Source organism: Saccopteryx bilineata, chromosome 4 (assembly GCF_036850765.1).
Source record: "Saccopteryx bilineata isolate mSacBil1 chromosome 4, mSacBil1_pri_phased_curated, whole genome shotgun sequence".
In the NCBI taxonomy this organism is placed as follows: Eukaryota; Metazoa; Chordata; class Mammalia; order Chiroptera; family Emballonuridae; genus Saccopteryx; species Saccopteryx bilineata.
Window position 1 is genome coordinate 69227057 of NC_089493.1, and position 26142 is coordinate 69253198.

Below are 26142 nucleotides of genomic sequence, written 5' to 3' on the forward strand. Positions count from 1 at the left end.
CGTGATCCGGGAAGCTGCTGCTAGTTGGCACGTAGGCGCACGGGTCCAGTGTCGGCAGCACAACACCAGCATCTTGTTCCTTCTCATGTGTTACCTGCAGAATCAAGTCGAATCTCATGTGCACTACTTGTTCTTGCATCATTTTTGCATTTTTTAACTAACTTTTTTGTGTGCTATCATGGGGCCAAAGAAAGTGAGTGTAAAGGACAGTGGTGAGAAGAAGAGAATGATATTGATATAAGTAAAGCAAGAAATAATAGAAAAATATGAGCGTGGTGTACGAGTGATTGAACTGGCAAGGCTGTACGACCACAATACATCTACAATTTGTACTATCCTTAAACAAAAGAATGCCATCAAAAACACAAATCTAGTGAAAGGAACTAAAATTCTGTCCCAATTAATGACAAATATCCACAAAGAAACGGAGAAGCTTCTGCTGGTGTGGGTGAAAGAGCTGGCAGGAGATACAGTGATGGAGACTGTAATATGCGAAAAGGCACATATTATTTACGGCAACTTGAAGAAGAAAGAACCATCAACCTCAAAAGAGGCAGCAGAAGATATGTTTAAAGCAAGTCACAGCTGGTTTGAAAATTTCAAGAAGAGAACTGGCATCCACTCGGTGGTGAGGCATGGTGAAGCTGCGAGTGCTGACGTTAAGGCAGCTGAGGAGTACATCGCACGTTTTGCTGTGCTTATCGCAAAGGAAGGCTACATCCCCCAACAAGTGTTCAACTGTGACGAAACAGGATTGTTTTGAAAAAAAAAAATGCCCCAGAGAACTTTCATCACCGCAGAGAAGAAGAAACTGCCACGCCATAAACCCATGAAGGACAGTCTGACCCTTGCATTGTGTGCAAATGCTAGTGCAAATGCTGTAAAACAGGGGTCCCCAAACTATGGCCTGCGGGCCACATGCAGCCCCCCGAGGCCATTTATCTGGCCCCCGCCGCACTTCCAGAAGGGGTACCTCTTTCATTGGTGGTCAGTAAGAGGAGCACATTGACCATCTCATTAGCCAAAAGCAGGCCCATAGCTCCCATTGAAATACTGGTCAGTTTGTTGATTTAAATTTACTTGTTCTTTATTTTAAATATTGTATTTGTTCCTGTTTTGTTTTTTTACTTTAAAATAAGATATGTGCAGTGTGCATAGGGATTTGTTCATAGCTTTTTTTTTATAGTCCAGCCCTCCAACGGTCTGAGGGACAGTGAACTGGCCCCCTGTGTAAAAAGTTTGGGGAACCCTGCTGTAAAGTAAAGCCACTGCTAGTGTATCATTCCGAAAATCCTCGAGCTTTTAAGACTCACAAGATTCTTAAAGAAAAACTGCAGGTTATGTGGCATGCCAATGCTAGGACATGGGTTACACAGCAGTTTTTTATTGAATGGGTAAATCTCATCTTTGGTCCTGCGTGAAGAAATATCTTCAAGAAAATAAACTTCCGATGAAAGCATTACTAATCCTTGATAATGCTCCAGCCCACCCACCTGGTCTTGAAGATGACATTCTCGATGACTTCAAATTCGTGAAAGTCCTCTACCTCCCACCCAACCTGACTTCAATCTTGCAGCCTATGGATCAGCAGGTCATTTCCAACTTTAAAAGGCTTTACAAAAAGCACTTGTTCCGCCACTGCTTTGAGGTGACTGAGACTACAATTCTAACCCTTCAAGAGTTTTGGAAAGATCACTACATCGTGATATGTTTACATATTATTATTGACTTGGCATGGCAAGAGGTTACAAGAACCTTGAACTTGGCATGGAAAAAGTTATGGCCTGATGTTGTTGCAGACAGGGACTTTGAAGGACTCGAACCAGAGACCGAGACCGAGGTAGAAGCGTTGGAGGAGATTGTGTCCCTCAGAAAATCGATGGGTCTGGAGGTAGATGCAGGTGACGTAAACGAGCTCATTGAGGAACATGAGGAGGAACTCTCAACTGAGGAGTTGAAGGAGCTACAGATAATGCAACATACGGAGCTTCTGCAAGAGATTAGTAGTGAGGAGGAGGTAGAGTTGGAGGAAGTGATTTAAACAAGTGAAATTAAAGCATGCTGGCAATGTGGGAGAAGCTTTCAAGTTTCATTGAAAAGAAACACCCAGAAAAAGTTTCAACTGGTGGTGCTCCAGCACTTTTTAATGACACTTGTTTGTCACATTTTGTAACATTTTAAAAGGCAGGCAAAAGCAAACTTCTTTGGATAGATTTTTATTCAAAAGTCCTGCAAGTGAAAGTGCAGCCCAAAAGGCAAAAACAGGTGATGATTAAACGAAAAATACCTAATGTTAAGCTTAGGTTAAGTTTAAAGTTAAGAAAGTGCATTTTTTTTTTTTACAACTAAGTTTCTGTGGTTTCATTTTAAGTAAAGAAAGTGCAGTTTTAGTTTTGTTTAAAGAAAATGCAGTTTTAGTTTACATTTAGTGTTAAGAAAGTGCAGTTTTAGTTTATGTGTCTGCAGTGCCTGCATCCCTTCCTCCCTCCCTCCTCCTCCGCCATTCACCTCCGTCAGCCGCACTCATCTGTCTCCAAGGTAAGAACACAGTACTAAATAACACTTTTTTCTTTTATTTCATATATTTTGTTATGCATTAGTAAAGTATACATATATGTTTCTTAATAAAAAACACGTCTTTTTTCATAATTTAGGATGGTTTGGGGATGTTTCACAGGGCTGGAATGGATTAAATCTATTTCAGTTATTTTAAATGGGAGAAATTTGTTTGATATATGAGTTGACTGACTTATGAGCTCGGTTATGGAACAAATAAAACTTATATCTCAAGGTACCACTGTATGTGTAAAAAGGCGAAAGATTTATGCGATCTGAAGAGAAACGAGAGCATTCCCACTGTATGTGTAAATCAAAAAAATAGTTAAAAAAAATTTAAAGCTAAAACATACATGAACAAATCTCACAAAATGCAAAACTTCAAATAACCAATAAACATGAAAAAAATCCACCCTCACCATAATCAAACACCTGCAGATCTAACCTGTCCCCATCCAAACTGTCCCAGGGCCGAGCCCTCCTTTTTTAAACCTCTGACTACCAACCCTCTACCCCCTTCTCCCACCCAATCTGGTTTAATTCCAGGCCTGTGATTCTCCAATTAGAATCACTTAGGGAGCAATTTACATATAGATTCCCAGCCTCAACCTCTATCATTTTGAACTCAGGAGATCCAGCATGGAGCCCAGACATTAGCATTTTTTAATCTTATTTTAATTAATTTTAATGCAGTGACATTGATAAATCAGGGTACATATGTTCTGAGAAAACATGTCCAGATTATTTTGACATCTGATTATGTTGCATTCCCCTCACCCAAAGTCAAATTGTCTTCCGTCACCTTCTATCTGGTTTTCTTTGTGCCCCTCCCCTCCCCCACCCCCCCTCTTTCCTCGCCCCCTCCCCCCCCTTACCATCACATTCTTGTCCATGTCTCTGAGTCTCATTTTTATGTTCTATCTATGTATGGATTTATATAGTTCTTAGTTTTTTCTGATATTTCACTCCGTATAATGTTATTGAGGTCCATCCATGTTATTGTAAATGATCCGATGTCATTATTTCTTATGGCTGAGTAGTATTCCATAGTATATATGTTCTAAAGCTTTTTAATCCACTCGTCCTCTGATGGACACTTGGGCTGTTTCCAGATCTATGCTATTGTGAACAATGCTGCCATAAACATTAGCATTTTAAACAGATTCTTCCAGGTCTTTTTGACGCGGATGATCCCTACCCACAGTTGGGAAGTTCTATCTTTGCTATCAAAATGAGGGCCTGTTTCACTATCTTCCAGGTTTTGCATTTCCTCCCTCTCTCCTCCTCCCCCTCAGAAAACTCCCTGCTAGCTCAGACTTTGAGAACTGAGCCCTGACTAAAGAGGTGAGGATATTTTTGTTCTTTTCCTGATGATTCCTTTATTATTATTATTATTTATTTTTTTAGCGAGAGAGACAGAGAGAGGGACACATAGGGACAGACAGACAGGAAGGGAGAGAGATGAGAAGCATCAGTTCTTCATTGTGGCATCTTAGCTGTTTATTGATTGCTTTCTCATATGTGCCTTGAGGAGGGGGGAGGTTCTACAGCAGAGGGAGTGACCCCCTGCTCAAGCCAGGGACCTTGGGCTTCAAGCCAGTGACCTTTGGCCTCAAGCCAGTGACAAGGGGGTCATGCTTATGATACCACGTTCATGCCAATGACCCCACGCTCAAGCTATTGAGCCCGCGCTCAAGCCGGATGAGCCTGCACTGAAGCTGGTGACCTCAGGGTCTCGAACCTGGGTCCTCTGCATCCCAGTCTGACACTCTTTCCACTGTGCCACAGCTTGATCAGACTCCTGATGATTCTTTATAAGTTAAAATAACAAAGTAAAATGGATCACAGGGTAATTTCTCCATAAGTTATGTACACCAACTCATTAATTTGCAAAATAATTTTAAAATGACATTTTTTTTTCCTTTTTACCTTTCTGTATTTACTATCTTACTGCAATGGACACAAAAAGTATTTTAAAAACACTGAACTTAAATTTCTAGAAATAAAAATTACAGTGCGTGAGATGAAAAGTCCACTGAATGGGACTGAGAAGAGATTGGACATCGCAGGTTACTGAATGTGAATGCATCGCTACAGACACCAGCAAAAATGAAACACATGGAGAAAAAAAGATTTAAAAAGTGCACAGATTACCAGTGAGCTGTGGGACAACTTCAAGTAGCTCGATACACATTTAACTACAGTCTCTGGTTGGCAGGGAGGGTGGAAAGATATTTGAGAAAATACTGGCAGAAAACTTTCCAAAATTTAATGAAAATCACAAACCTGTATCTCCAACAAGCCCGGCAAAACCCAATCCCAAGAAACATTAAAAAAAATGACTCTATGGCATATCATAATAAAAATGCTAAAACACAATAAAAGGAAAATCTTCAGGGCATTTCTGGAAAAGAAACATTTTCAATTCTATACTCAAAATTATTTTCACGAATGAAGGCGAAGGCCCTGCAGGCATTTTTCTGTCTACCTGTACCATGCTCTCGCTAAAGGGAACCACCTGCTGTTCAGGGCCTTCCCCCCTCCTCCCGGTCCTGGCTGCTGAAATCCTGCCCATCCTTCCAGCGGGGCTCAAATACCACCTCCTGCTGGAAACCTTTCCTGATCGCCCACTGGATTTTTAATTCTTCTTCTGTTAGGATCCTATTATCCTTCTCTTTGTGTCGTAAGCATTTGAGGATTTGTCTCTCCCCGCCCCCTGCCAGCACATTCCTGGGGGCTGCTGTTCTTCCTCATCGCCCACCACCTGCACCCACACTGCCCGGAACAGGCGCTCGGCATTTGCTATATTGACTTACATGTTGCTTAGCTGGTAAAAGGTTTCTTTTAAACTCCTTTCCAAGATATTTCTTGATTTAGAAGTACCTATTCATTCATCAGCAAACACTTCATAAAGCCAGGCCCTGTGCTTATAACGGTAAGACAAAATCCCTGGTACAAAAGGCTCACAATACAGTTAATTGATTCAACTTGGTTGTTTATGAAAGAAGTTTAATTATTGTTTTTCTTAAAGTTTGGGTTTAGTAAGGAGTAGATGGACTCTTGGTTAGAGCCTCTCTGTGTCCAGGGAATGAATATTTTCAGGTTCAGCATCTCCACTGTTTTCGGGCATACTTCCGACCAGGACCGCCTCCCAGACTCTGGTATGCACCTGCCTCTTTGACACCTTCACTTGGACAGCTAATGGAAATAATATTACCATGCCCCAAACTGAACTGCTGGTATTCCCCTCAATACTATTCCATCTGTAGTTCTGCCGCCTCTGCTAACAGCAATTCTATCTTTCTGCTGCTTGGCCACTAACCTTGAAGTCATTTAACTCCTTTTCACCTCATCTCATCCCTCACATTAAAGCTGTCAGCAGATTTTATACACTCCACTGTCAGACATATCTGACACTGACCCTTCTTACCATCTTTACTGCTACCACCTCGGTCTAAGCTACTATCTTCTTTCACCTGGATGACTGCAATAGCTGTATTAATGGCCTTTCCGCTTCCACTGTCCACACAGGGAGTCTAGTCTCACAGTGATTCTTTGAAAAGGCAGGTCAGATCACGTTACTTCTATGCCTAAAATCCTTTAAAGACTCCCCGTAAAGGCCAATATCTTTACAACAGTGTGGAAGGTCCTACATGAACTGGCTCCCTTGTTCCTCCTCCCTCCACTTATCTTTCTGACTTCCTTGCCTCCTACCCCCTCCCATACCCTCCCCCGCACTCTGGTCCAGTCTCCTTGCTGTTCTCGGAGCACTCCAGACACAGCCCCACCTCAGGGCCTTGGCACTTGCTATTCCCTTTACCTGAACAGCCCTCCCCTAGATATCCACATGGCTCAATTCCTCCCCCTTCAAGTTTTTTTCTCAGATGTTACCTTTACCTTCCCAGTGTGGCCTTCCCCACCCACATGACATAATTGTTTCTTCCCTCTCTCCTCCTTAAACCTCATTTCTGCTTTATTGTTCTACATCAGTGATAGTCAACCTGGTCCCTACTGCCCACTAGTGGGCATTCCAGTTTTCATGATGGGCGGTAGCAGAGTAACCAAAGTATAAATAAAAAGATAGATTTAACTATAGTAAGTTGTTTTTATAAAGATTTATTCTGCCAAACTTAGTGAAAATCCAACATAAAGTACTTGGTAAGTAATTATTATATGCTTTAACCCGCTGTAACTCTGCTTTATAAATTTTATAAACTAAAGTTACTTCCCTACTTTATAAATCACCATTACTGTGAAACTGGTGGGCGGTTAGAAAATATTACTACTGCCCTGGCCGGTTGGCTCAGCAGTAGAGCGTCGGCCTGGCGTGCGGGGGATCCGGGTTTGATTTCCGGCCAGGGCACATAGGAGAAGCGCCCATTTGCTTCTCCACCCCCCCCTCCTTCCTCTCTGTCTCTCTCTTCCCCTCCCGCAGCCAAGGCTCCATTGGAGCAAAGATGGCCCGGGCGCTGGGGATGGCTCCTTGGCCTCTGCCCCAGGCGCTAGAGTGGCTCTGGTTGCGGCAAAGCGACGCCCTGGAGGGGCAGAGCATCGCCCCCTGGTGGGCAGAGCGTTGCCCCTGGTGGGCATGCCGGATGGATCCCGGTCGGGCGCATGCAGGAGTCTGTCTGACTGTCTCTCCCCGTTTCCAGCTTCAGAAAAATACAAAAAAAAAAAAGTTACTACTAACAGAGATACAAAAGTGGGCGGTAGGTATAAAAAGGTTGACTACCCCTGTTCTACATAATACCTCCTTCTAATATTGTAGAGAGTTTACTTTGGTTTTTGTCTGCCCTTCCTCCTGTCCAGAACATAAAGTCCAAGTTAATGAAGATTTGTATGTATTGTTCATACTGTTTCTCTTATACCCACAATAGTACCGGGACATAGTAGGTGCTCAGTAACTATGTGTTGAATGAATGAATGAATAAATCTCTGACAGGTAGAACTCTGTCACCTATTTGGTGCATGGCATGAATTCTGAGCAAGGAATTTAAAAACTGCTCCAGGACCAACCTTCAAAACTCTTAGCATGTCAAGAAACCAGATTCAAAATTGGGCTTAGTTTATATTTGCACTTGCTGAGTTGTGGATGAATGCATCTGTGAAGAGGCATTCATCAAATATCTCATTAGAGGCACAACAAAGAATAGTAGTCTACATTTAAAGAGACAAGGTGACTATATTTAAAGAGACAAGGTGACAAATTAAAGATCAAAACTATAGAGAAACAGGATTTTAGTTATAAGATACAGACAAGTAAGTACAGAAGGAGTTAGGGGAGAAAATATGATGAGTGTTTTGAAGTGAGCTGAGAATCACTTGTCTCCCCCCAGGCTTTTAGGGAGCTTTCTGAAGCAGGAGTGCTACTAGAATAATCTTTCACTAACTGTTAATAACAACATTCTATGTTCACATTGTTCCCTTCAACAAGCATCTTTTAAGAATTTCTGATTCTTACCTAAGCATTCTTATCCTCACCTTATAATCAGAAAAGTGTACATAAACTATAGTTAAGTAACTTATCCAATGATGGGGGGATGGAGAAAGAATTAAAGCATTATCCCCAAGCTCTGCCCTGTGGCATTCTTTGCACATAGCAAACACATTTGTGAAGATGCTTTTTCAACCTACTCCCGGCTTAGCCCCCTCCTCCCTCAGCCCAGTCAATAGCTATGAGTGGTCATTACAGAAAACATTTGGAGGAGGTCCTTAGGGTAAACTGCTCGCCCACAAAATAATTGTTGATGCTGTAAGCATCAGAATGCTAGCTGGATGGGACCATGGGAATGACAAACATGTCATTCCTATGAGTCTTGAAAAGATTTGGTCGCTGAAAAAATGAATGCATGAGATCACATTGGGCATTAATACAAATTTTGATGAATCATGAATATAATTATTTTCTCTCAATCTGATATCATATATACATATTTTTTTTCTTTTTTCTTTTTGGACCCATCAACCAGAAAAACAACTATCTGGGAAACAGCATTCTTTTTAGAAGTCTGTGTGTTTCCCCAGTTACCAGAGATTCCAAACTTCAGAGTCATCCTAGATTCTGCCCTTTTGCTAGCAAGTTCTGTTGATTCCATCTCCATTGTTTTTAGTACAAGACTCCAAAATTCCCTGAAGCACAGAAAGGATGCATTTGAGAAACACTAAAATGATCAGTAACAGTCAGCTGACACATACTGAGTTCTAGGAACCATGCTAAGGACTTTCCATGGATGATTAAATGGAATCCTTACAATTGATAATACCTAGGCTATCACTGCCCTCTTAAGAAGGAGGGAACTGGGACACAGAGAGGTTGAGTGACCTGTCAAATGTCACATAGCTAATGGGGGGCGGGCAGAGGAACATATACAGTATAGGATGATTCCAGCACTAATTATAAAGGTTTTGGTGTCTGCCTTTTACTTTTTAAACTTGTGAAGATCTCACTCATGAAGAGGAGAGAATTTTTAGAAGCAAGATGTTGTCTCTCTGAATACTCTTTCGTTCCTCAGTTTTCTTCCTCCCTTTTTCCTCTCTTTCCATCTGGATTTAGTCTCATTATTCCACATCCTCACCTCCAAACTAACCCCCTTCTGTGTTTCCTCAGGTTTGTCCATGATGCTACCACCCTTCTCAGTGTCGGTCTGGACCAGATGGACCACGTCTCTTTCTTATATCCAAGTACTTACCATGAGCAATTCCTTCTTCTCTCCTGGTATTTTGAGGATATATACATTTTTCTCCATTTCCGATGCCACTACCTTAGCCAGACTTGAGTTCTTTCTTACCTGGACTAACGTGATAGCTTTCTAACTTTCTTTTTCTTGCCTCTGGTCTCTCTGCTAGCCACTCTTTTCTGTATTTGCATCACTAAATAAATCAGTCCTATAAAACCACCTTTCTCTTGCCTGGCCTGTGGTGGATAGAACAGTGAATAGAACCTCACCCTGGAGCGCTGAGGTTGCCAGTTTGAAACCCTGGGCTTGCCTGGGCAAGGCACATATGAGAAGCAATCAATGAAATTAAAGTGAAGTGACTATGAGTTGGAACTTCTCGCTCCTTCCTCCCCCCTTTCTTCTCTCTATGTAAAATTAATAAATAAAATCTTTTTTAAAAACCCAACACTTTTCTCATACTCCCCCTGGTAAAGGGCCTACAACACTCTCAGTTGGCTATCAGGTTCATCTCTCAAAAGTGGGAATGCAAAGCTCTCATGTATCCAGCCAACCTTAGTCCTACCCCACCCCCGGCCGGAACTCCCAAGTGCAGGAAGGCCTGCTTGGCACTTGCTCTTCCAGGCCTGTGCAACCTTCATTCCAGTACTTAGTCCTTCGGTCAAGTTATTACTTGGTCTTAAAATGATTTGCCCTTGTTGCCTGCTCAAGTCTTCCCAACCCAATGTTGCCCATTTCAAGTCCTGTTTCCTCCACGAAACCTTCCTTTATCACCCTCCTGAGGATCATCTTTTCATCTTCTTGACTGCCCTTGTCACACACCCACAGGTCTTCCTGCTCAGAGGGATTGGTTCCAAGGTCCTTAAGTGTTGCATATAGTAAAAGGACATTTTTTTTTTCTTTCAGTGAAAAGAATTCCAGACTCCAACACCTACCCAGTAGAGTTACTGAAAAACAAGAATGATTTTGCAGTTGCCAGCCCATCGTTTTAGGCTGGGTACAGTTGTCCACACGCCCCCCCCACCCGAGTAGATGGGTACGGCCGTCCGCACCCCTCCCCAGTAGATGGGTACAGCCGTCTGCACCCCCCCCTCCAGTAGATGGGTACGGCCGTCCGCACCCCCCCCAGTAGATGGGTACGGCTGTCCTCACCCCCCCAGTAGATGGGTACGGCTGTCCTCACCCCTCCCAGTAGATGGGTACGGCCGTCTGCACCCCCCCTCCAGTAGATGGGTACGGCCGTCTGCACCCCCCCTCCAGTAGATGGGTACGGCCGTCTGCACCCCCCCTCCAGTAGATGGGTACGGCCGTCCGCACCCCTCCCCAGTAGATGGGTACGGCTGTCCTCACCCCTCCCAGTAGATGGGTACGGCCGTCTGCACCCCCCCTCCAGTAGATGGGTACGGCCGTCCGCACCCCCCCCCCCAGTAGATGGGTACGGCCGTCCGCACCCCCCCCCCAGTAGATGGGTATGGCTGTCCGTACCCCCCCTCCAGTAGATGGATACGGCCATCCACACCCCTCCCTAGTAGATGAATACGGCCATCCGCACCCCCCCCAGTAGATGGGTACGGCCGTCCACACACCCCCAGTAGATGGGTATGGCTGTCCGTACCCCCCCTCCAGTAGATGGATACGGCCATCCGCACCCCCCCCCCCCAGTAGATGGATACGGCCGTCCGCACACACCCCTGAGTAACTGAGTATGGCCGTCCACACACACTCCTGAGTAGCTGGGTACGGCCGTCCGCACACATCCCCGAGTAGATGGGTACGGTTGTTCGCACACATCCCGGAGGACTGTACAACCTCTACACGGCCTAGGTAGGGTCTCCAATTCCCAGCACTTGAGTGAGCACAAGAAACTTTTTCTGAGTGGCAGATGAAGGGGTTGCTTTATCTATTGCATTCAGAACAAACTCCACAAATTACATTTTAAATGATCTTTAGTTGGCCTTGTTGTTTTAACTCTACCTTTCAGTAAAGAAAATTATGTCCTGAACTTTAGTGAAACTAGAAGTAAATTATATCTACTTAAAATACAGAGCTGTTAAAACCCAAAGAGCTACATAAAAGCCACTGATGGGCTGGAAAATGCTCCCTTTGTAGGAGAATAGCAAACCTAAAAGATTCAGCTTGTTTCATACAACATGACCTTTAGTCTGCAGATAAAATGCATGCAAATTAAGCATGAATGTCAACTAGATTTGGCCAAGGATTTCTCTTTAGGGGAGGAGGAGAGGGGAGTTTAAGGAATGTAAAGCAAAAATATGTCTTCTAGATAAATGTATTTCATCACATCTGAAGACTGTTCTGATAGTTTCCATACAAGTAACCGTATCCTAGAGAACATGAGACCCCAAGAAGTAAATTGTTCTCCTTTCTTAGAAGTTGTTTTTGTTCTATCTTCCACTTACATTTTGTCATTTTTTTCAAATAAAAGTATGATAAACTTTTTTTTCCCCCCAGAACTTCTACCCAATAAGAATCAACAGAATTTAACAACAGCTGAGCCGGTCAGAATTGGGGTCAAGATGACTCTGTGTGGGTGCCCACCCTCATCATCAGTGGCCCTGAAGAAGGGGTGGGGGCCCAGGGAATCCAGACTACTGAAGAAGTCCTGTTACCATATCAAGGCTAACTCTTGTTTTCAATGACATGATAACTTCGGTTGGTGCTAATCTAGGCTTTAAGAAGCCGAATACCCCAAAACGGCAGCCGATAGAAGCACATATGAACAACTTGGCATTCTGAAGGAATTGGAGATAAAGAGTAAACCCCAAAATAAAATGCTGAGAGCCTGGGCAAGAAGGGTAGATAGTGATTAACCTTAACACCAACAGTGAACACTTACTGGGCCCTGAAGAAACCAGGTACTGTACTTTACCAACAGCATTTCCCTTAAACCTCCTAACAACTCTGTGAGGTGTGCACCATTATCTTAATCTTATGGGGAAGCAAATGGAGACTTGGAGAGTTAAAAGACTTGCTCAACATCATCCAGCTACTGAGCTGTGAGACCAGGATGTGAATCTGAGTCTCGAGTCCACACGACTTACTACCACAACATGCCTCAGGAAAGCATCAGGCAGAGAGAATTTGGCTGGGAACCTAACAGTGAAGAAGGACTCCCAGGTTGCTCAAATTAAAGGAAGGCACACAATGGCCGAAGTCAGCACCAGCACCACATGGAGGTAACCCTGGGCCAGCTATAGAGAGATCCTGGGACAAGGGCAATCAGGAGTTGAATAACTCCTTGGTAGTGGATGACCCAAGATGTGAGAAGTGGTTCTGGAACTCAGAAAGGGCCCTCTGCCCAAGGATCTCTGAGCCTGTAGGCTAGTGGTCAGTGCCACTAAGTGATGGGCTGGTCCAAGGGGTTCCACTATCTCCCCAGAGACACGTGGTTTTGGTTTCCAAAGGGAAAACCCATTTTGTCCCTGGCACAGTGGCAGTGAAGGTTGAAGAAGAGGTAGGAATACAGCAGATAAAGAGTAGACAATTCACCAGGCCCCTGAAGATCCACACTGCTCAGGTTGCAAAGGCCCAGGAGGCTTGTTCCTACTGCCTTCACCTCTGCTGTTTTGGCCAGAAAGGAACTAGGGGCTTGTTGACAACTCTGGGATCTGGGCACAGGTCCAAACAGTTTAATGACATTCATGTGTTCAGTACAACTGCCCTGTTCTCAAGGTCCAGATGCTCAGTCGTGACCCACTTGTTTCTTACATATATTCTTAGAGAATCATGACTATATATCTACATGGAATGTTTTATTTGCATGTGTGCAAAATATGTGTTGATGCAGCAAGTGTCTGAAGAATGTGCTAAAGGGCCAGCTCTCTCCTGTCTCCCTCAATACGCCATCTGACCTGACACGTGAGTTAGGTTTTTGGGCGGGTCCACAGTACCAACACCAGACACAATCTGAGAGACGTAGCTTCCAGTTCTCCCCCGCCCTTAACTGACCCCTTCTGACAGGGAGACCAACCACACAGCAACACGTATGTCCTCCCAAGTGCCCGTGTGCTCCTGCTGCTACGTGGAAGGCCAGGGAAGTCCTGCTCTTGAGTTTATGCTCTGTCTGTTTTTGTTGTCAACATAAGAAATGTCCAAACCTGTAAGAATTTTTCTGAGTTTATTTGAGCCAAACTGTCAACAAGTGCCAGAAAGCAAAGTCTCAACGAATTGAGAAAATGTTCCAGAAAATGACAGTTTCACCACTTATTTTATACAGCAGACTCAAAGGGGAAAGTGTCAGGGGGTTACATGAAACCCACTGGTGACAGATTAGGGAGGAGAGAAAAAGCAAAGCAGGGAAATCTTTGGGACTGGAGAAAAAGTAAAAATATATAGACTCAAACTTCTTTTACATAGGCAGGAATAAGATAGTTAACAGTTAACAATTAACACGATAGTATCTATGAAGGGATTTGTGGTTTCTGCACTGGTGGGTGGCTGCACCCCAAGGGGCAGGAAAAGGAGATCACTCTTACATTTCAAAGGTATGTCCAGGTACATTTGGAGACACAAAAGACAACAGACAGGCTTGATTCAAGTAAACATTGCCCTTTGCTTAGAAAAAAATACCATTCTAGAGCTTGACTACCTGCCATGAACTGCTTTTTTTTTGTCTCTTTGTTTGTTTTTAAGTGAGAAGAGGGGAGATAGAGAGACAGACTCTTGCATATGCCTCAACGGGGATCTACCCAGCAAACACCCCCCTCTCCCTGTTTGTGGCTGTTGCTCGAATCAACCAAGCTATCCTCAGTGCCTGAGGCCCACACTTGATCTGATCAAGCCACTGGCTGCAGGAAGGGAAGAGAGAGAGAAGGGAGAGACAGAAGGGAAGAGAAACAGATGGTTGCTTCTCACATGTGCCCTGACCAGGGATCAAACCTGGGACATCCACATGCCAGGCTGATGCTCTATCCACTGAGCCAACCAGCCACGGAAGTTAGAAAGTTTTCATTTCAGACCATCCTGTGGGGTTACTTTAGGTCTCTGAGTTTGCAAGGCCACCATGTGGGCCTCCCCTGAGCTGGTCAGGTTCAGCCTATGGCTCCTTTTTTGTCCACACTGTCCCCTGCATCAGACCTCTGATTTCTCATCAGGGCCCACTCTATACTGCAGTTCCTATGGGGTTCAAATTATTCCCCTTCAACTAAAGAGAACAGATGAGGTCTGAAACAAGACCTAGATATAGGGTGCATGGGTGGTTAAAGCTGTTCTAACGCTGACTGCTCTGACTTTGGAAGTCATCCTAGAGCAGCGGATCTCAACCTGTGGGGTCGCGACCCCGGCGGGGGTCGAACAACCAAAACACAGGGGTCACCTAAAGCCATCGGAAAATACATATTTATTATTATAAATAAAATATGGTGGGCCAATTGCTGCGTCATTTGGTTGCTCCGCTACCTACCACCATGAAAGCTGGAATGCCCACTAGTGGGCGGGAGGGACCAGGTTGACCAGCACTGCAAAAGTGGGTGGTTTTTATAAAAAGGTTCGCCATCACGGGTCTAGATAAAGGGTCAACAAACTTCTTCTGTAATGGACCAGAGGAAAAATAGTTTAGCCCTTGTGGGCCATACGCTCTCTGCTGCAACTACTTGATTCTGTTTTGTGTGAAAGTAGCCATCGACAATACATAAACACACGGGCATGGTTATAGGCCAGTAAAGTTTTATCTATGGTTAATGAAATTTGAATTTCATATAATGCTGATGTGTCTTGAAATATTATTCTTTTGATTTTTTTCCCCCTAACATTTATAAATGTAAAACCATTCTAACTTCATGGGCTGTACAAAAACAAGTGGCAGGCTGGATCTGGCCTGCAGGCTAGAGTGTGTTGACTCTAGGTCTAAATCCTCAGCTTTTATAGCTTCGGGAAGTGACCCAGTCCAAGGGGTGGGAAAGGGAGGTGGACCCTGGCACAGCCAATTTAGGGCCTTCAAGGGAATATAGTGTCCATGCAAATAGGAACCGTGACAACAGATATATGTTTATTTAACCCTTTGAACAAGATAATATATAGATCCACATACAGTACCTCAAAGCAGTCATCATGAAAAGCCGTTTGTTACAATAACGTGTTACTGCTCAACACAGCTGGAATCTCCTCCTTGAGAACCACCCTCAGAATTGGAGCACATGCTTTTGAAAAACCACAGTGAAGGGAAATCTCCATCTAGTGAAGGTGGAGTCGATTTTTAGGAACAGCCAAAAGAACAAAACCAATGCCAAACCAAACCAAATGCAAAAAAGACATCCCCACTCAACCAACAGTCACAATAGTGATGGCCCCTCTCCTACTGTACTATCAGAATCAGGCTGGGAAATAACCTGGTGCCGGGGGCAAGGAGTTGTGGTTGACCTAAAGACAAACATTTCTGTTTAAAACGACCCAAAATTATAAGATGAGACTGCTGCAAACTAAACTTGGAAGTCCTAACATGGCCCCTAACAATGTGAGTGTTGTTTGGCCAACACACTGTCAGCCAATCAAAAAGATGTTTTTGGAATTTTTGTTAATATAAAAGCCAAGCGGTTTCACAGAAAAAGTCAGATATTTTTTCCCCCACCTCTCTTGACAAAATCAAAACATCAGGCACACTGGCTCTCATTCTTACATGGCAACAATCGGCAAGAGGCTCCCTATTAGACAGAGCACACGACCTCAGGCTGGCGGTCCCTACCACACACTATCTTCCCTCAGCCTGGTGGCAGCCGTCATGTAACCTTATGCTTATGGCCTTTCCACTCACAAAAGAGTAATATGATCACATGGTTTAAAAATCAAAATAATACACAAAGCTATTCAGAGAAAGGGGTATTCCCACCATATTCCTACCCTCCCTAAGTACTTTGTAAATTTCATTTATTCCTCCTGTTTCCTTACATAAATCAATACTATATATATTTGTATTAATCTTCTTCATTTCATGATTGTATTTCAAGATATTTGATTTTTGCCTTGTTTTCTTCAATTAAAATACATATATACCCTGGGGATTGTTCCAACAGCAGTACAGAGAGAATTTTCTCATTGTTGTTTTACAGCTACACAGTATCCCAGCGGGTGTATCAGATTATTTAACTAGTCCTGTATTGGTGGCCATGGATTGTTAGAAGTCTTTTGCTTTCACAAATATTGTGCGGTGAATATGTGTTGATGTCATTTCATAGGTGATAAAGTCTGTTGTAGGGGATAAATTCCTATAAGTGAAATTGCTGGGTCAGATCATAAATGCATTTTTAATTTTTTTTAGATATTGAGAAATTGCCTTTCACATGGATTGTACCGTTTTGCACCCCAAACCACAATGCAAGAGCATGTCCATTCCCCTTCAGCTTCCTCCAAACTATAGCTTTATCATTCTGAAAGGAAGAAATTATTCAGGGCAGTTGCAATTTGCATTTTGAAATCAAGAGATCTTTTCCTACATGTTTAAGAGACATGTGCATTTCTTTTCCTGAGAACCGTCAGTTCCATTTTCCTATTGGATTTCTATTGCTGTTACTAACTTACCTGTTATTCTTGGGGTTTTCCCTTATCATTTTCATTATCAGAAGATTAGCCCAGGATCTATGATATGAGCTGCAAATATTTTTTTTCCAGTATCATTTATCTTTGCCTTTGTGGTATTAGTTTCTTTTTGTTGTTATTTGCTATACAGAAGTGTTGTTGTTGCTGTTGTGTGCTTTTTAACTGTAGTTTATTTATTTATTGTTTGCTTCTGGCTTTTGAGTTATAGTTTGAAAAACAGATCTTCCCCATTGCAGGATTTAAAGTGAAGTTATTCACATTTTCTTCCTGTAATTTTAGAGTTTCTTTTCTTTTCAATGTAAATTTTCTATCCATTCAGAGCTTGAGGTGTACCTTGTGGGAAGTTAAACTCCTGGGTGCTCAACCCTAGATTTTGGACAGTATGCTAAAGCTCCCAGAACATCAGTGAGGGTGAGACCTGGAGCCTGGAGTGAGACGAAGCAGCCAACAGGAGACATGAGAGAGAGGTGGGGCGAGGGAGTTCCTGGCAGATAGGTTTCCATGATGGTCTAGCTGGGTGGTCCCAGGGCCCCTTTTATTACCGGTGCTTCTCCAAAGCACCCAATTACTTTTAAAAATTTGATGTGTTTGGCTGTACCAAACTAACTGTACTTAAGTAATAATTAGTTATGTTGCCCTTTTAACAAAGTCTCACAGCTGCCAACCAGTCTCTGGTCAGAACGGGCTAGCCAGAATGATCATGCTGAGTACACGTAATTTTAGCCAAAAGAACAGAACTCTGAATTATCTGCTCTCTTGCGGAGGCTCATCGTGGATAGATGAGCCCTCTTGGAGGACTTTTGGAGATGATATTAGTCTGCGTATAGCTTATTGCATGTTCCTGGATCTCAAAGCACAGGGGACCTCAGTGAGGGGGCCTCTGCTCTCACCCTCGCTGAAGACCTGCTGGTGCTGCATGTATAAAAGGAGGCGGAAGGTGGAGACCTCAGTCTTAAGAAGCATGCACACCCACTGTCATGCTGCCTACTAACCAGTTCTCTGTGCAGCTTTTCTACTAGAGGTGCCCTAGCACAGTTCTTTTCAAAAAGTTGTTGCTTGCTGTGAATGATTTTCTGTTCTGAGAAAAACGGAGTAAAGATGAGAAATTTTGCAAAGGTGAAAGGTGAGGATGTTGAAAAAAAAATAAAAGGACTTTTCAGTAATAAAATTGGTTCCTCTGCCTGAAGCAGAAGGCTCTGGGGGACCCAGTGACAGTGAGGTGCAGAAAGCAGCTCTCTGTCCTCAGGAAGGCAGGCCCCTGTCCTTTCTGCCCGCGAGGGGGCGCCCACTCCCAGGCTACACCCCTAACAATTAACTCAGAATCTCTGGGGGCGGGGTCTACACAGAGTCGCATCTGAAGATCCCCATCTGATTGCAATGTGCAACTACTGCTCTGGGACCATGGACTCAAAGTGTGGTCCTCAGACCAGCAGGCTTGGTATCAGTGGAGGCTTGTTAGAAAGGAGAATCTCAGGCCTCAACTTAGGCCTTCTGATTCAGCGTTTTAACAATATTCATATGCACATTGAAGTTACAGAAGCAGTGGTCTAGATGAGCACTTCTCAGAGTGTGGCACCTGAACCACCTGCATTAAACGCACCCAGGGGGTAGAGGGGCGGGGAGATTATGATTCTATATATCTGAGGGGGGAGCCCTGGAATCTTCCCAAGAGGACAACCAGCAACACGACGGTTGCTTTCCCCTGGCCCACGTGGAAATCTCCTCATTAACCCTAAAAGGTCAAAGCATGCACATTGCAAGTGTGGCTGAGTTGGTAATAACCTATGGAAATGTTTCCTCAACCTGGCAGATGTGGCGTTTCTGCTCTCTGACCTGTAATAGAGTAGGTCGTAGTCATTAAATTCAGCATTCAGATTGACACAGAAATGAGTCTCTCTGTTCTTTTGAGTTAGTGACTGAACAGACCGGAATTTGGATACAAGGCCTCTACCTCAAAAGCAGCATCAAAAATATAAAATGTTGATGATTAGATTCATCTTTCTCGGATGGGCCAGGGGAAAGCAACCATCGTGTTGCTGGTTGTCCTCTTGGGAAGATTCCAGGGCTCCCCCCTCAGATATATAGAATCATAATTTCAAAAAAAACCTCTCAAAATACACAGTAGAGAGACAAGCCAAAGAGCAAATTCCCGTAATGATATTTCTTCATTTTATAGTGATCTGTGTTTGAAATTTTTGCTTGGGTCCAGATTTTTAAATGTTTATGAGAAAAAAAAAAAAAAGAAGAAGGAAGAAGCAGCTAGGGCTGGGAAATTTGATCTCTTAAAAGATGTGTTTGCAGTATGTAATACTTCCATGTAGCTTTGAAAGCATTTCAGCTCACATAAGATCTTTAAAAGCTTCTATGGTAACAGTAGCTTTACGAAGATTGATCTTCAAATACCTAGGATTCCAAAGTATCCTTCACACTTGACTTAAAGTGACAGAACTGAAATCTTTGTAATGATAAAGTAAAATAAGACCATTGGGAGTGTAATGGATAATAAAATGGAATGGGGAACTGCAATATGATCTACATGTAATTGTTAGATAATTACTGAGTTAAAATCAGCAAAAAGCAAAGAAACTTAAACCTGGAAAAGGTTTTTGGGGTTTTGCTTTAATGACGCTCCTTAGAATAGTGTTTCTTAAACCTTTTGGGGAAGTACAGAGGAGCTCCTTTGGCGATATAATGAAAAGCTATAGACTTCCCAGATGAATTGCCTGCAAGCAATTTCTGGAGTTATATTGACTCCCTGGAGCTCATATTAGAACCTCAGCTTTGACACTAATTTTTAATTTTTTAATTTTCTCATTGATTTGAGAGACAAGAGGGAGTTTGAGAATGAGAGAGAAAGGGAAGCATCAACTCATTGTTTCACTTAGTTGTTCCATTTAGTAGTGTACTCGATCGCCACCTGGGTGCGCAGGGCGCTTTATCCACTGATCCACCCTACTACGGCCTTGACACTGAATTTTAAGAAAATCGCTCTAGGCTTAGGAGCAACTTTATCAGCATCAAGGTCCTAGGTCAGGGGTCAGTATCTATGGCTCGCGAGCCAGATGTGGCTCTTTTGATGGCTGCATCTGGCTCGCAGACAAATCTTTAATAAAAAAAATAACGTTAAAAATATAAAACATTCTCATGTATTACAATCCATTCATTTCCTACCGCTCATGTTCATGGTTGCGGGTGGCTGGAGCCAATCACAGCTGTCCTCCGGGACAACACCAAATTTTTATTGGATAATGTGTAACATACACAGGTCGTTCGTTGTATGGCTCTCACGGAATTACATTTTAAAATATGTGACATTCATGGCTCTCTCAGCCAAAAAGGTTCCCCACCCCTGTCCTAGGTGGTTGGTAAAATTAGGGCTGATTATTTTCATTTAAACTGAGACATTTAGGTCAGCAATCTCATGAGCATGGGCTGAGGCCAAGTGAAAAACCAGACCACTAGATTATGCCAGGAAAAGTTTCCCCTTATTGAGGAAGCCTGATGCTGTCTTCCTGCTCTCAGGGAACCCCAGAGTTAGTTGCACGGGCAGAGCCTGGGGACCTCTCCAGCTTCCTTCACATCAGAAGGTGAAAACTTTTGTTTAAAGTTAGGAAGGAAACTAGGCTGTTAAAAAACACTGCCTATATACCCTCATTTACCTGTGTACTCTAAGACGTCCGAGGTGGAAGACTTACTCCTTCCCCGTTTCCTACTTACACTGATGAGGACCGACCCCAGAAGGCCAAGGTGGCATTCTCATGGCCCTCTCTCCACAGCCTCCTGCCACTTGGCCAGAGCAGGAAGCGGCGTCGGTGCTTTCCCCACAATGCCCGCCGCCCACCCTGGCAGGGAGCCACGGGATCCGAGCCCCGCCTACCGGCACCATGGAGTAGGTCATCATCATCATCATGTCTTGGCTTTCCGCGCGGAGGTGCGGCACCGGCTCCCCAGCGTGGCTGCGCTTGTTGCGCGCAGCGCCTGCAGGGTCCGCGGGTGGCGGGGGCACCCGGCGGGGCGCGCGATTCAACTCCTCCAGGAAGGCGCGCACGGCGCTGTCCTGGCTCTGCTCCCTGCCCCGCTGCACCTCCAGAGCCCGCAGCGCCGCGCTCAGCCCGCGCCACTGGCACAGCGCAAACACGGTGCCTGCGGCGTTGAGCGCTGAGAGTAGGGCCAGGGCGGCCAGGGCACCGCGCAGCCCCCAGCCCGCGCCCCCACAGCTTCGCTCCGCGCTTGGGGCCATGCTCTGCGCGCCTCGGGCCAGTGGGCAGGGCTGGACCGTCTCCCGCCCGGGCAGCCTTTATACACCACGGGCAAGCCGTGGGCTGGTGGCAGAGCCGTGAGTCACGTTGCCCTTTGGCCTGGCTGGCGGGGCGGGCTGGGTACAGTAGCAGTGGCGCCCGAGCAGCCCGGAGGGACAGGCAGGCGGTGATGAGTAGAGGGGAAGAGGAGTGCAGACAGCCAGCGTAGGAGGGGTAGACAGGGCTCATGCTCCCGGTGCTGGCCAAGCAAACCATCAAACCCGCCTGTCCCTCCTTTCCCTGCTGCCTTGCCCGTGGGTATGGGTATTGCCTGGCCTAGACGGGCAGATGAGGGTCAGACTGAGGGGGAGAGAAGGAATTTTTACCGCTGGGAAGTTGCTGTATTCTTCCCACTGTTCCACCCCTCCCCCTTCTACTCCCCACTGCCCTCCCTGGAGAAAAGGACCAGCATGCCCTGATGCCAAGGCAATGGCCACTGTCTCTGGAAGGGCAGTTGCTGGGCCCGGTACAGGCTGTCCATCACACCTCCCACCATCTCAGGACCCTGTATAGCCACGGAAGACCCCACTAGATCTTGCCAATGAAGAGGATGGATAGAGACAGGGAGATAACTGACATTGGAGGGTTAAGAAGGCCACTGGTCAGAAACAGAAAAGCTCTGCCTGGCAAGCAGGAGTCATCTGTGAAGGGAGATTCCCAGGATTTCACAGGTCAAGAACTCTCCCATGAAAACTACTCGTGGGAAGTGGCAGAGTGAAAAGAGAAAAATTCAAGAGTGGGAATCAAGAGACCTGGTTCTAATCCCATTCTAATCCACTACCCACCTGGGGTGGGGCCTTTACACCTGTCCCTAGACAACTCCGGACCGATTCTGAGTTGCTTTCTGGCTGAAGGGCTAGGACTCTAGCCAGGCCTCTTACTTAGCCTGCTTTGCTTGAGGGGCCAGATGCTGAGTTATTATTCCTTTACAACCTCCCTTTTCTGTCAGCTCAGATGCCTGCTGTGCCTCAGGGGCCACTGTTCCCCAAACTCAGAGTCGCTTCTCCACCACTTTGCTCTCTCAGCTCTCCCCAGAACGGGTCTGCCACACTAGGGCCCCAGGGCCTACAGGAAGCCCTGGGGGTGTGGGGGTACTCCAACCAGAAACCATGATTGCTGTTTCCACAGCCTCTTAGCTCAGAGGAGGGGGTGGTTCATCGAGCCAGTTGGAATTGTCAAGGAGAAAGGACTTTCGTTAGCATAAGGGGTCACAGCTGTTTCAGCACTGAGGGAACCAGTGGGATGACAGGGAAGCAAGCACCTTACGATAACCATCTCTTCCTCAAAGAGGTACGGTAAATTCTAGTTCTCGTCAGTGGCTTTTGTTTTGTTTACACAGAAGCAAGCCCAGGGAGTCTCATGCTTCTTGCCTACTACTCACCAGTGTGGGCCAGGGTAGAATCTCTGAGGAAGCACAAGAAAACCAAAGTTACATCTCAGAAGGTCTGTGTTAAGGTCTGGATTCCTCGGGTTTTTTTTGTTGTTGTTGTTGTTGTTGTTGTTTGTTTGTTTTTTTGACAGAGACAGAGAGAGAGAATCAGAGAGAAGGATAGATAGGGACAGACAGACAGTAAGGGAGAGAGATGAGAATCATCACATTTTCGTTGTGGCACTTTAGTTGTTCATTGATTGCTTTCTCATATGTGCCATGACCGTGGGGCTACAGCAGACTGAGTAACCCCTTGCTGGAGCCAGCGACCTTGGGTCCAAGCTGGTGAGCTTTGCTCAAGCCAGATGAACCCGTGCTCAAGCTAGCGACCTCGGGGTCTCGAACCTGGATCCTCCGCATCCCAGTCTGATGCTCTATCCACTGCGCCATCGCCTGGTCAGGCATGGATTCCTGAGTTTTTTAATAGGGACACTGACCACCTTGAATATTCTTAGAAGACTATGTGGATGAGGAGCCTAGGAAAGCATGAAAGTCCAAGTGGATCATGAAGAACCCACCTATAGGGACAGGATGGTTGGGAGGGGAAGGAGATGATACAGACAACTTTGTCCAGTTTTTCCCAAATCTCACACGCTGTGACCTGATTGAAGAATTGCCATGTGTCCTTATCTCTTGTCATCCAGGCTTAGGATGCCAATGGTAAGGCTTGGGACCAATGGAAGAAGACACAGAGAGACAGAGTTGGGGGTCAGCTCCAGTGAAATCTTCGTACTGGAGATTACTACTGAGCACTTACTATCTGTTGGGCACAGTGATGGGCTTTAGAGTTTTAAAAATACACAAGACAAGCAACTTGTAGTGTGAGCAGTTGGAGAGCCACAGAACCTCCTGATCTTCTCTTTATGTTAACATTCATTGCATTTACTGTTGCCTGCCCACCACTGCCCACCATCAATAACAGAATATACTGCTCCTGAGGTTAGGGACCACATCTTGTTTAATCCTGACTCACCCAACACCTGGCACAGTTCCTGGCTTGAAACAGCCATTCAATAATTGCCTTTGAATGAGTGGATGAACAAATGAATGCATGAAAGGCTGTTTAGTGAGGGTATTTCTGTGTGAAACGTGTGTGTGTGCAGTGGTGGTAGGGCTTAAGAATAAAACACTGCTTATGCCACAAATGTGCCCCCATCTTCCTTGGAAGGCTGCCTGTCTAGTGGTCAGGAGATGAGGGTAGCCTGACATACATACCTCCACCTCCTCTGGTTCAGAATTCAGAGCCAGCAGAAAGAATCGAGTTCCACTTCCACTTGGAACCAGCCAGGCTCTTCCCGACAACCTTGAGCCAAGACGCTGGCCCTCTAGGGCTGTAGGACTCCAAAGGCTTATGGCACAGACAGTGGGCGGGGTGAATGCAGTGCCTGACATACTGCACTGGGGCCAAGAGAGGGGCAGAAAGAGGGCAAAAAGGAGCCAGAGTCTTTTCCACCCAACCCTTCTCCTTGTGTCCTCTCCAAGTCTTTCTGTGTAAGAATATGATATTTACAAGGAAGGAGAAGGTGGGACATGTTGTATGACCTACAGTGCGGATGATCTTCACTCATCCCTCACTCCAAAATGTCTGTATCCAAACAGCTGGCCTTGCATTGTTCTCTCTCGCCTTTCTCCTGTCCCCTCTCTTCACCACATATCAACCTTTCTCCTTCTCTGGCCTATCTCAGGATGGCCCGTGTAAGGTCTAGCTGCGAGTCCCCTTCCTCATCAAGCTCTGCCTTCTTGCCAGCCTCAAGCTCTCCCTGTCCCTGAACTCTGCAAGCCCCAGGGACTCAGAGATTATGAGTATGGGCTTTAGAATCAGAGAGACCTGAGCTTGGAACCACCTTTTAACTGTGACATTGGGTATGTTGCTCAGCTTCTCCAAGAAGACTATAATTTTATCTATGTTGTAGGGTTGTAAAGGTTTAATGAAAAAATACATGTAAAGTACTTGGCACTCAGTAAATGCGCAGTGAAGCTTAGTGCTGGTGGCGGTGGGCTATCTGAACTTGCTAACACCTATTTAGTGCTGTAAGGCCCGTGGCCATGGCCATGCAGGTTCACATTGGATTTGAGTAGACGGTAAAAGGAACTGTGGAGCTGGAGGACGGTGGGCCATTCGGTTTATTAGTATCTTGCAATGGCTGATGAGCAAGCAGGCAGGGAAAAAATGCTTCTCTCTCTCTCAGGGCTGATGAGCAAACAGGTGGGGGGTGGGGGGTGGGGTGGGGGAAACCCCTTCTCCAGCAAACAATAGTAAAAATGGCCTCTCCCAATGGCAACAGGCAATCCACAATCTACAATCTGCCACCCTGAGGGCAAGCACCTGCAGTCTTATATACACTGTACACATGAGGTTCTGCCCATGCTCATGCACCAGTCAGGCAAAGTACAAGTGAGCAAGCCTAACACACTTGTTTGCCCAACATTTGATCGCTTTAGGGTTGCTTGCTTCTTCACAATCTACATGATAGGTATCTTCTGCGATGTTCTCTGTGCGAGGAGTGAGGCACATTACATAAACCGACTACAGCAATAGCACAAGTTATACAATTCCAATAATTACAAAGGTGCCCTTCACAATGTCTCCCTGAGCACTCTGGCCAAGGCACTGACTGGAGGCCCGTCTCTAGTCCCCTATCCCACAGTAGGTGGGAGGGCCTGTATAGTCCAGGGCTGTGTCCATGGAAACCATAGAGTGTCCTTGGTATGTCTCTGCAACTGGATGAGAGCAGCTTCCCGGTGCAGGAGGCCCTTCACCAGAGCTAGGACCTCCCCGCCCCCCACAGTCAGGGTCTCTCATACTGTCCAAAAGTGGCATGACCATCCAATAAGGGAGCTGGTGTCCCCTTCTGGTTGCAGTCCAAGAATCCACTACACTACTCAATGATCAGTCCACAATAGACAGCCCAGTTCTCTGTGCAATTCACCGAGGTAAAAGTCCATTACAGGTAATTAGGCATACAGCTCTATTAATGGACCTCAGCACCTTTCCATAAGTGCTCTGTCCATTATCACAAGCCTCATCCAAACCCCTCAGCAAGCTTACAGGTCCTGGAGGGGTCAAACACATTCAAGGCCTGTGCTGCCTTAAGAGTTCTTTTATCTGTTGCTGTTGCCACTTCAAAAAAAGCACCTATTATCTTCTAATGCCAACACCTGCTGCACATTAGAAGGTGATCAATAGATTGTCAATTTCACATGGAGCCTTCGGCCCCCCCACCCATCCCTGATAGCGGGTCTCTCCTCCTCCCCCCTATTCAAATGGGAACAATGGGTCTTCGGGAGGATCCTCCTCTCCCACAGCTGTCTCCAGCAAGCAATCCTGCAACTGTGCAACCTGAACACCAACCATTTTCTTGGCCACTGCCTGGGCTGCCCACTTCTTCAGTGGCTGGAACTTCTGTTCCTGCTCAAGCTGCCGCCAAAGCTCTAAAAGGATTTTATTAGATCTGCTATACAATTTCTTCCTATCTGCCCCAGCCGCAATCAAATCTACCCAAATCTGTGTTCGGGTAACCTTTATAGCAGGGGTAGTTAACCTTTTTATACCTACTGCCCACTTTTGTATCTCTGTTAGTAGTAAAATTTTCTAACCGCCCACTGGTTCCACAGTAATGGTGATTTATAAAGTAGG

General features: G+C 45.3%; 1 protein-coding gene across 1 annotated transcript in view; it reads right to left on the reverse strand.

Moving 5' to 3' along the window:
- Positions 1 to 21018, reverse strand: part of GLDN (gliomedin) — a 69454-nt gene extending 48436 nt beyond the window's left edge. Inside the window, exon 1 of the mRNA XM_066276679.1 lies at positions 20656 to 21018. Within this exon, the coding sequence (XP_066132776.1) occupies positions 20656 to 21018 (363 nt within the window). The remainder of the gene's footprint in view (positions 1 to 20655) is intronic.
- Positions 21019 to 26142: the final 5124 nt, after the last annotated feature.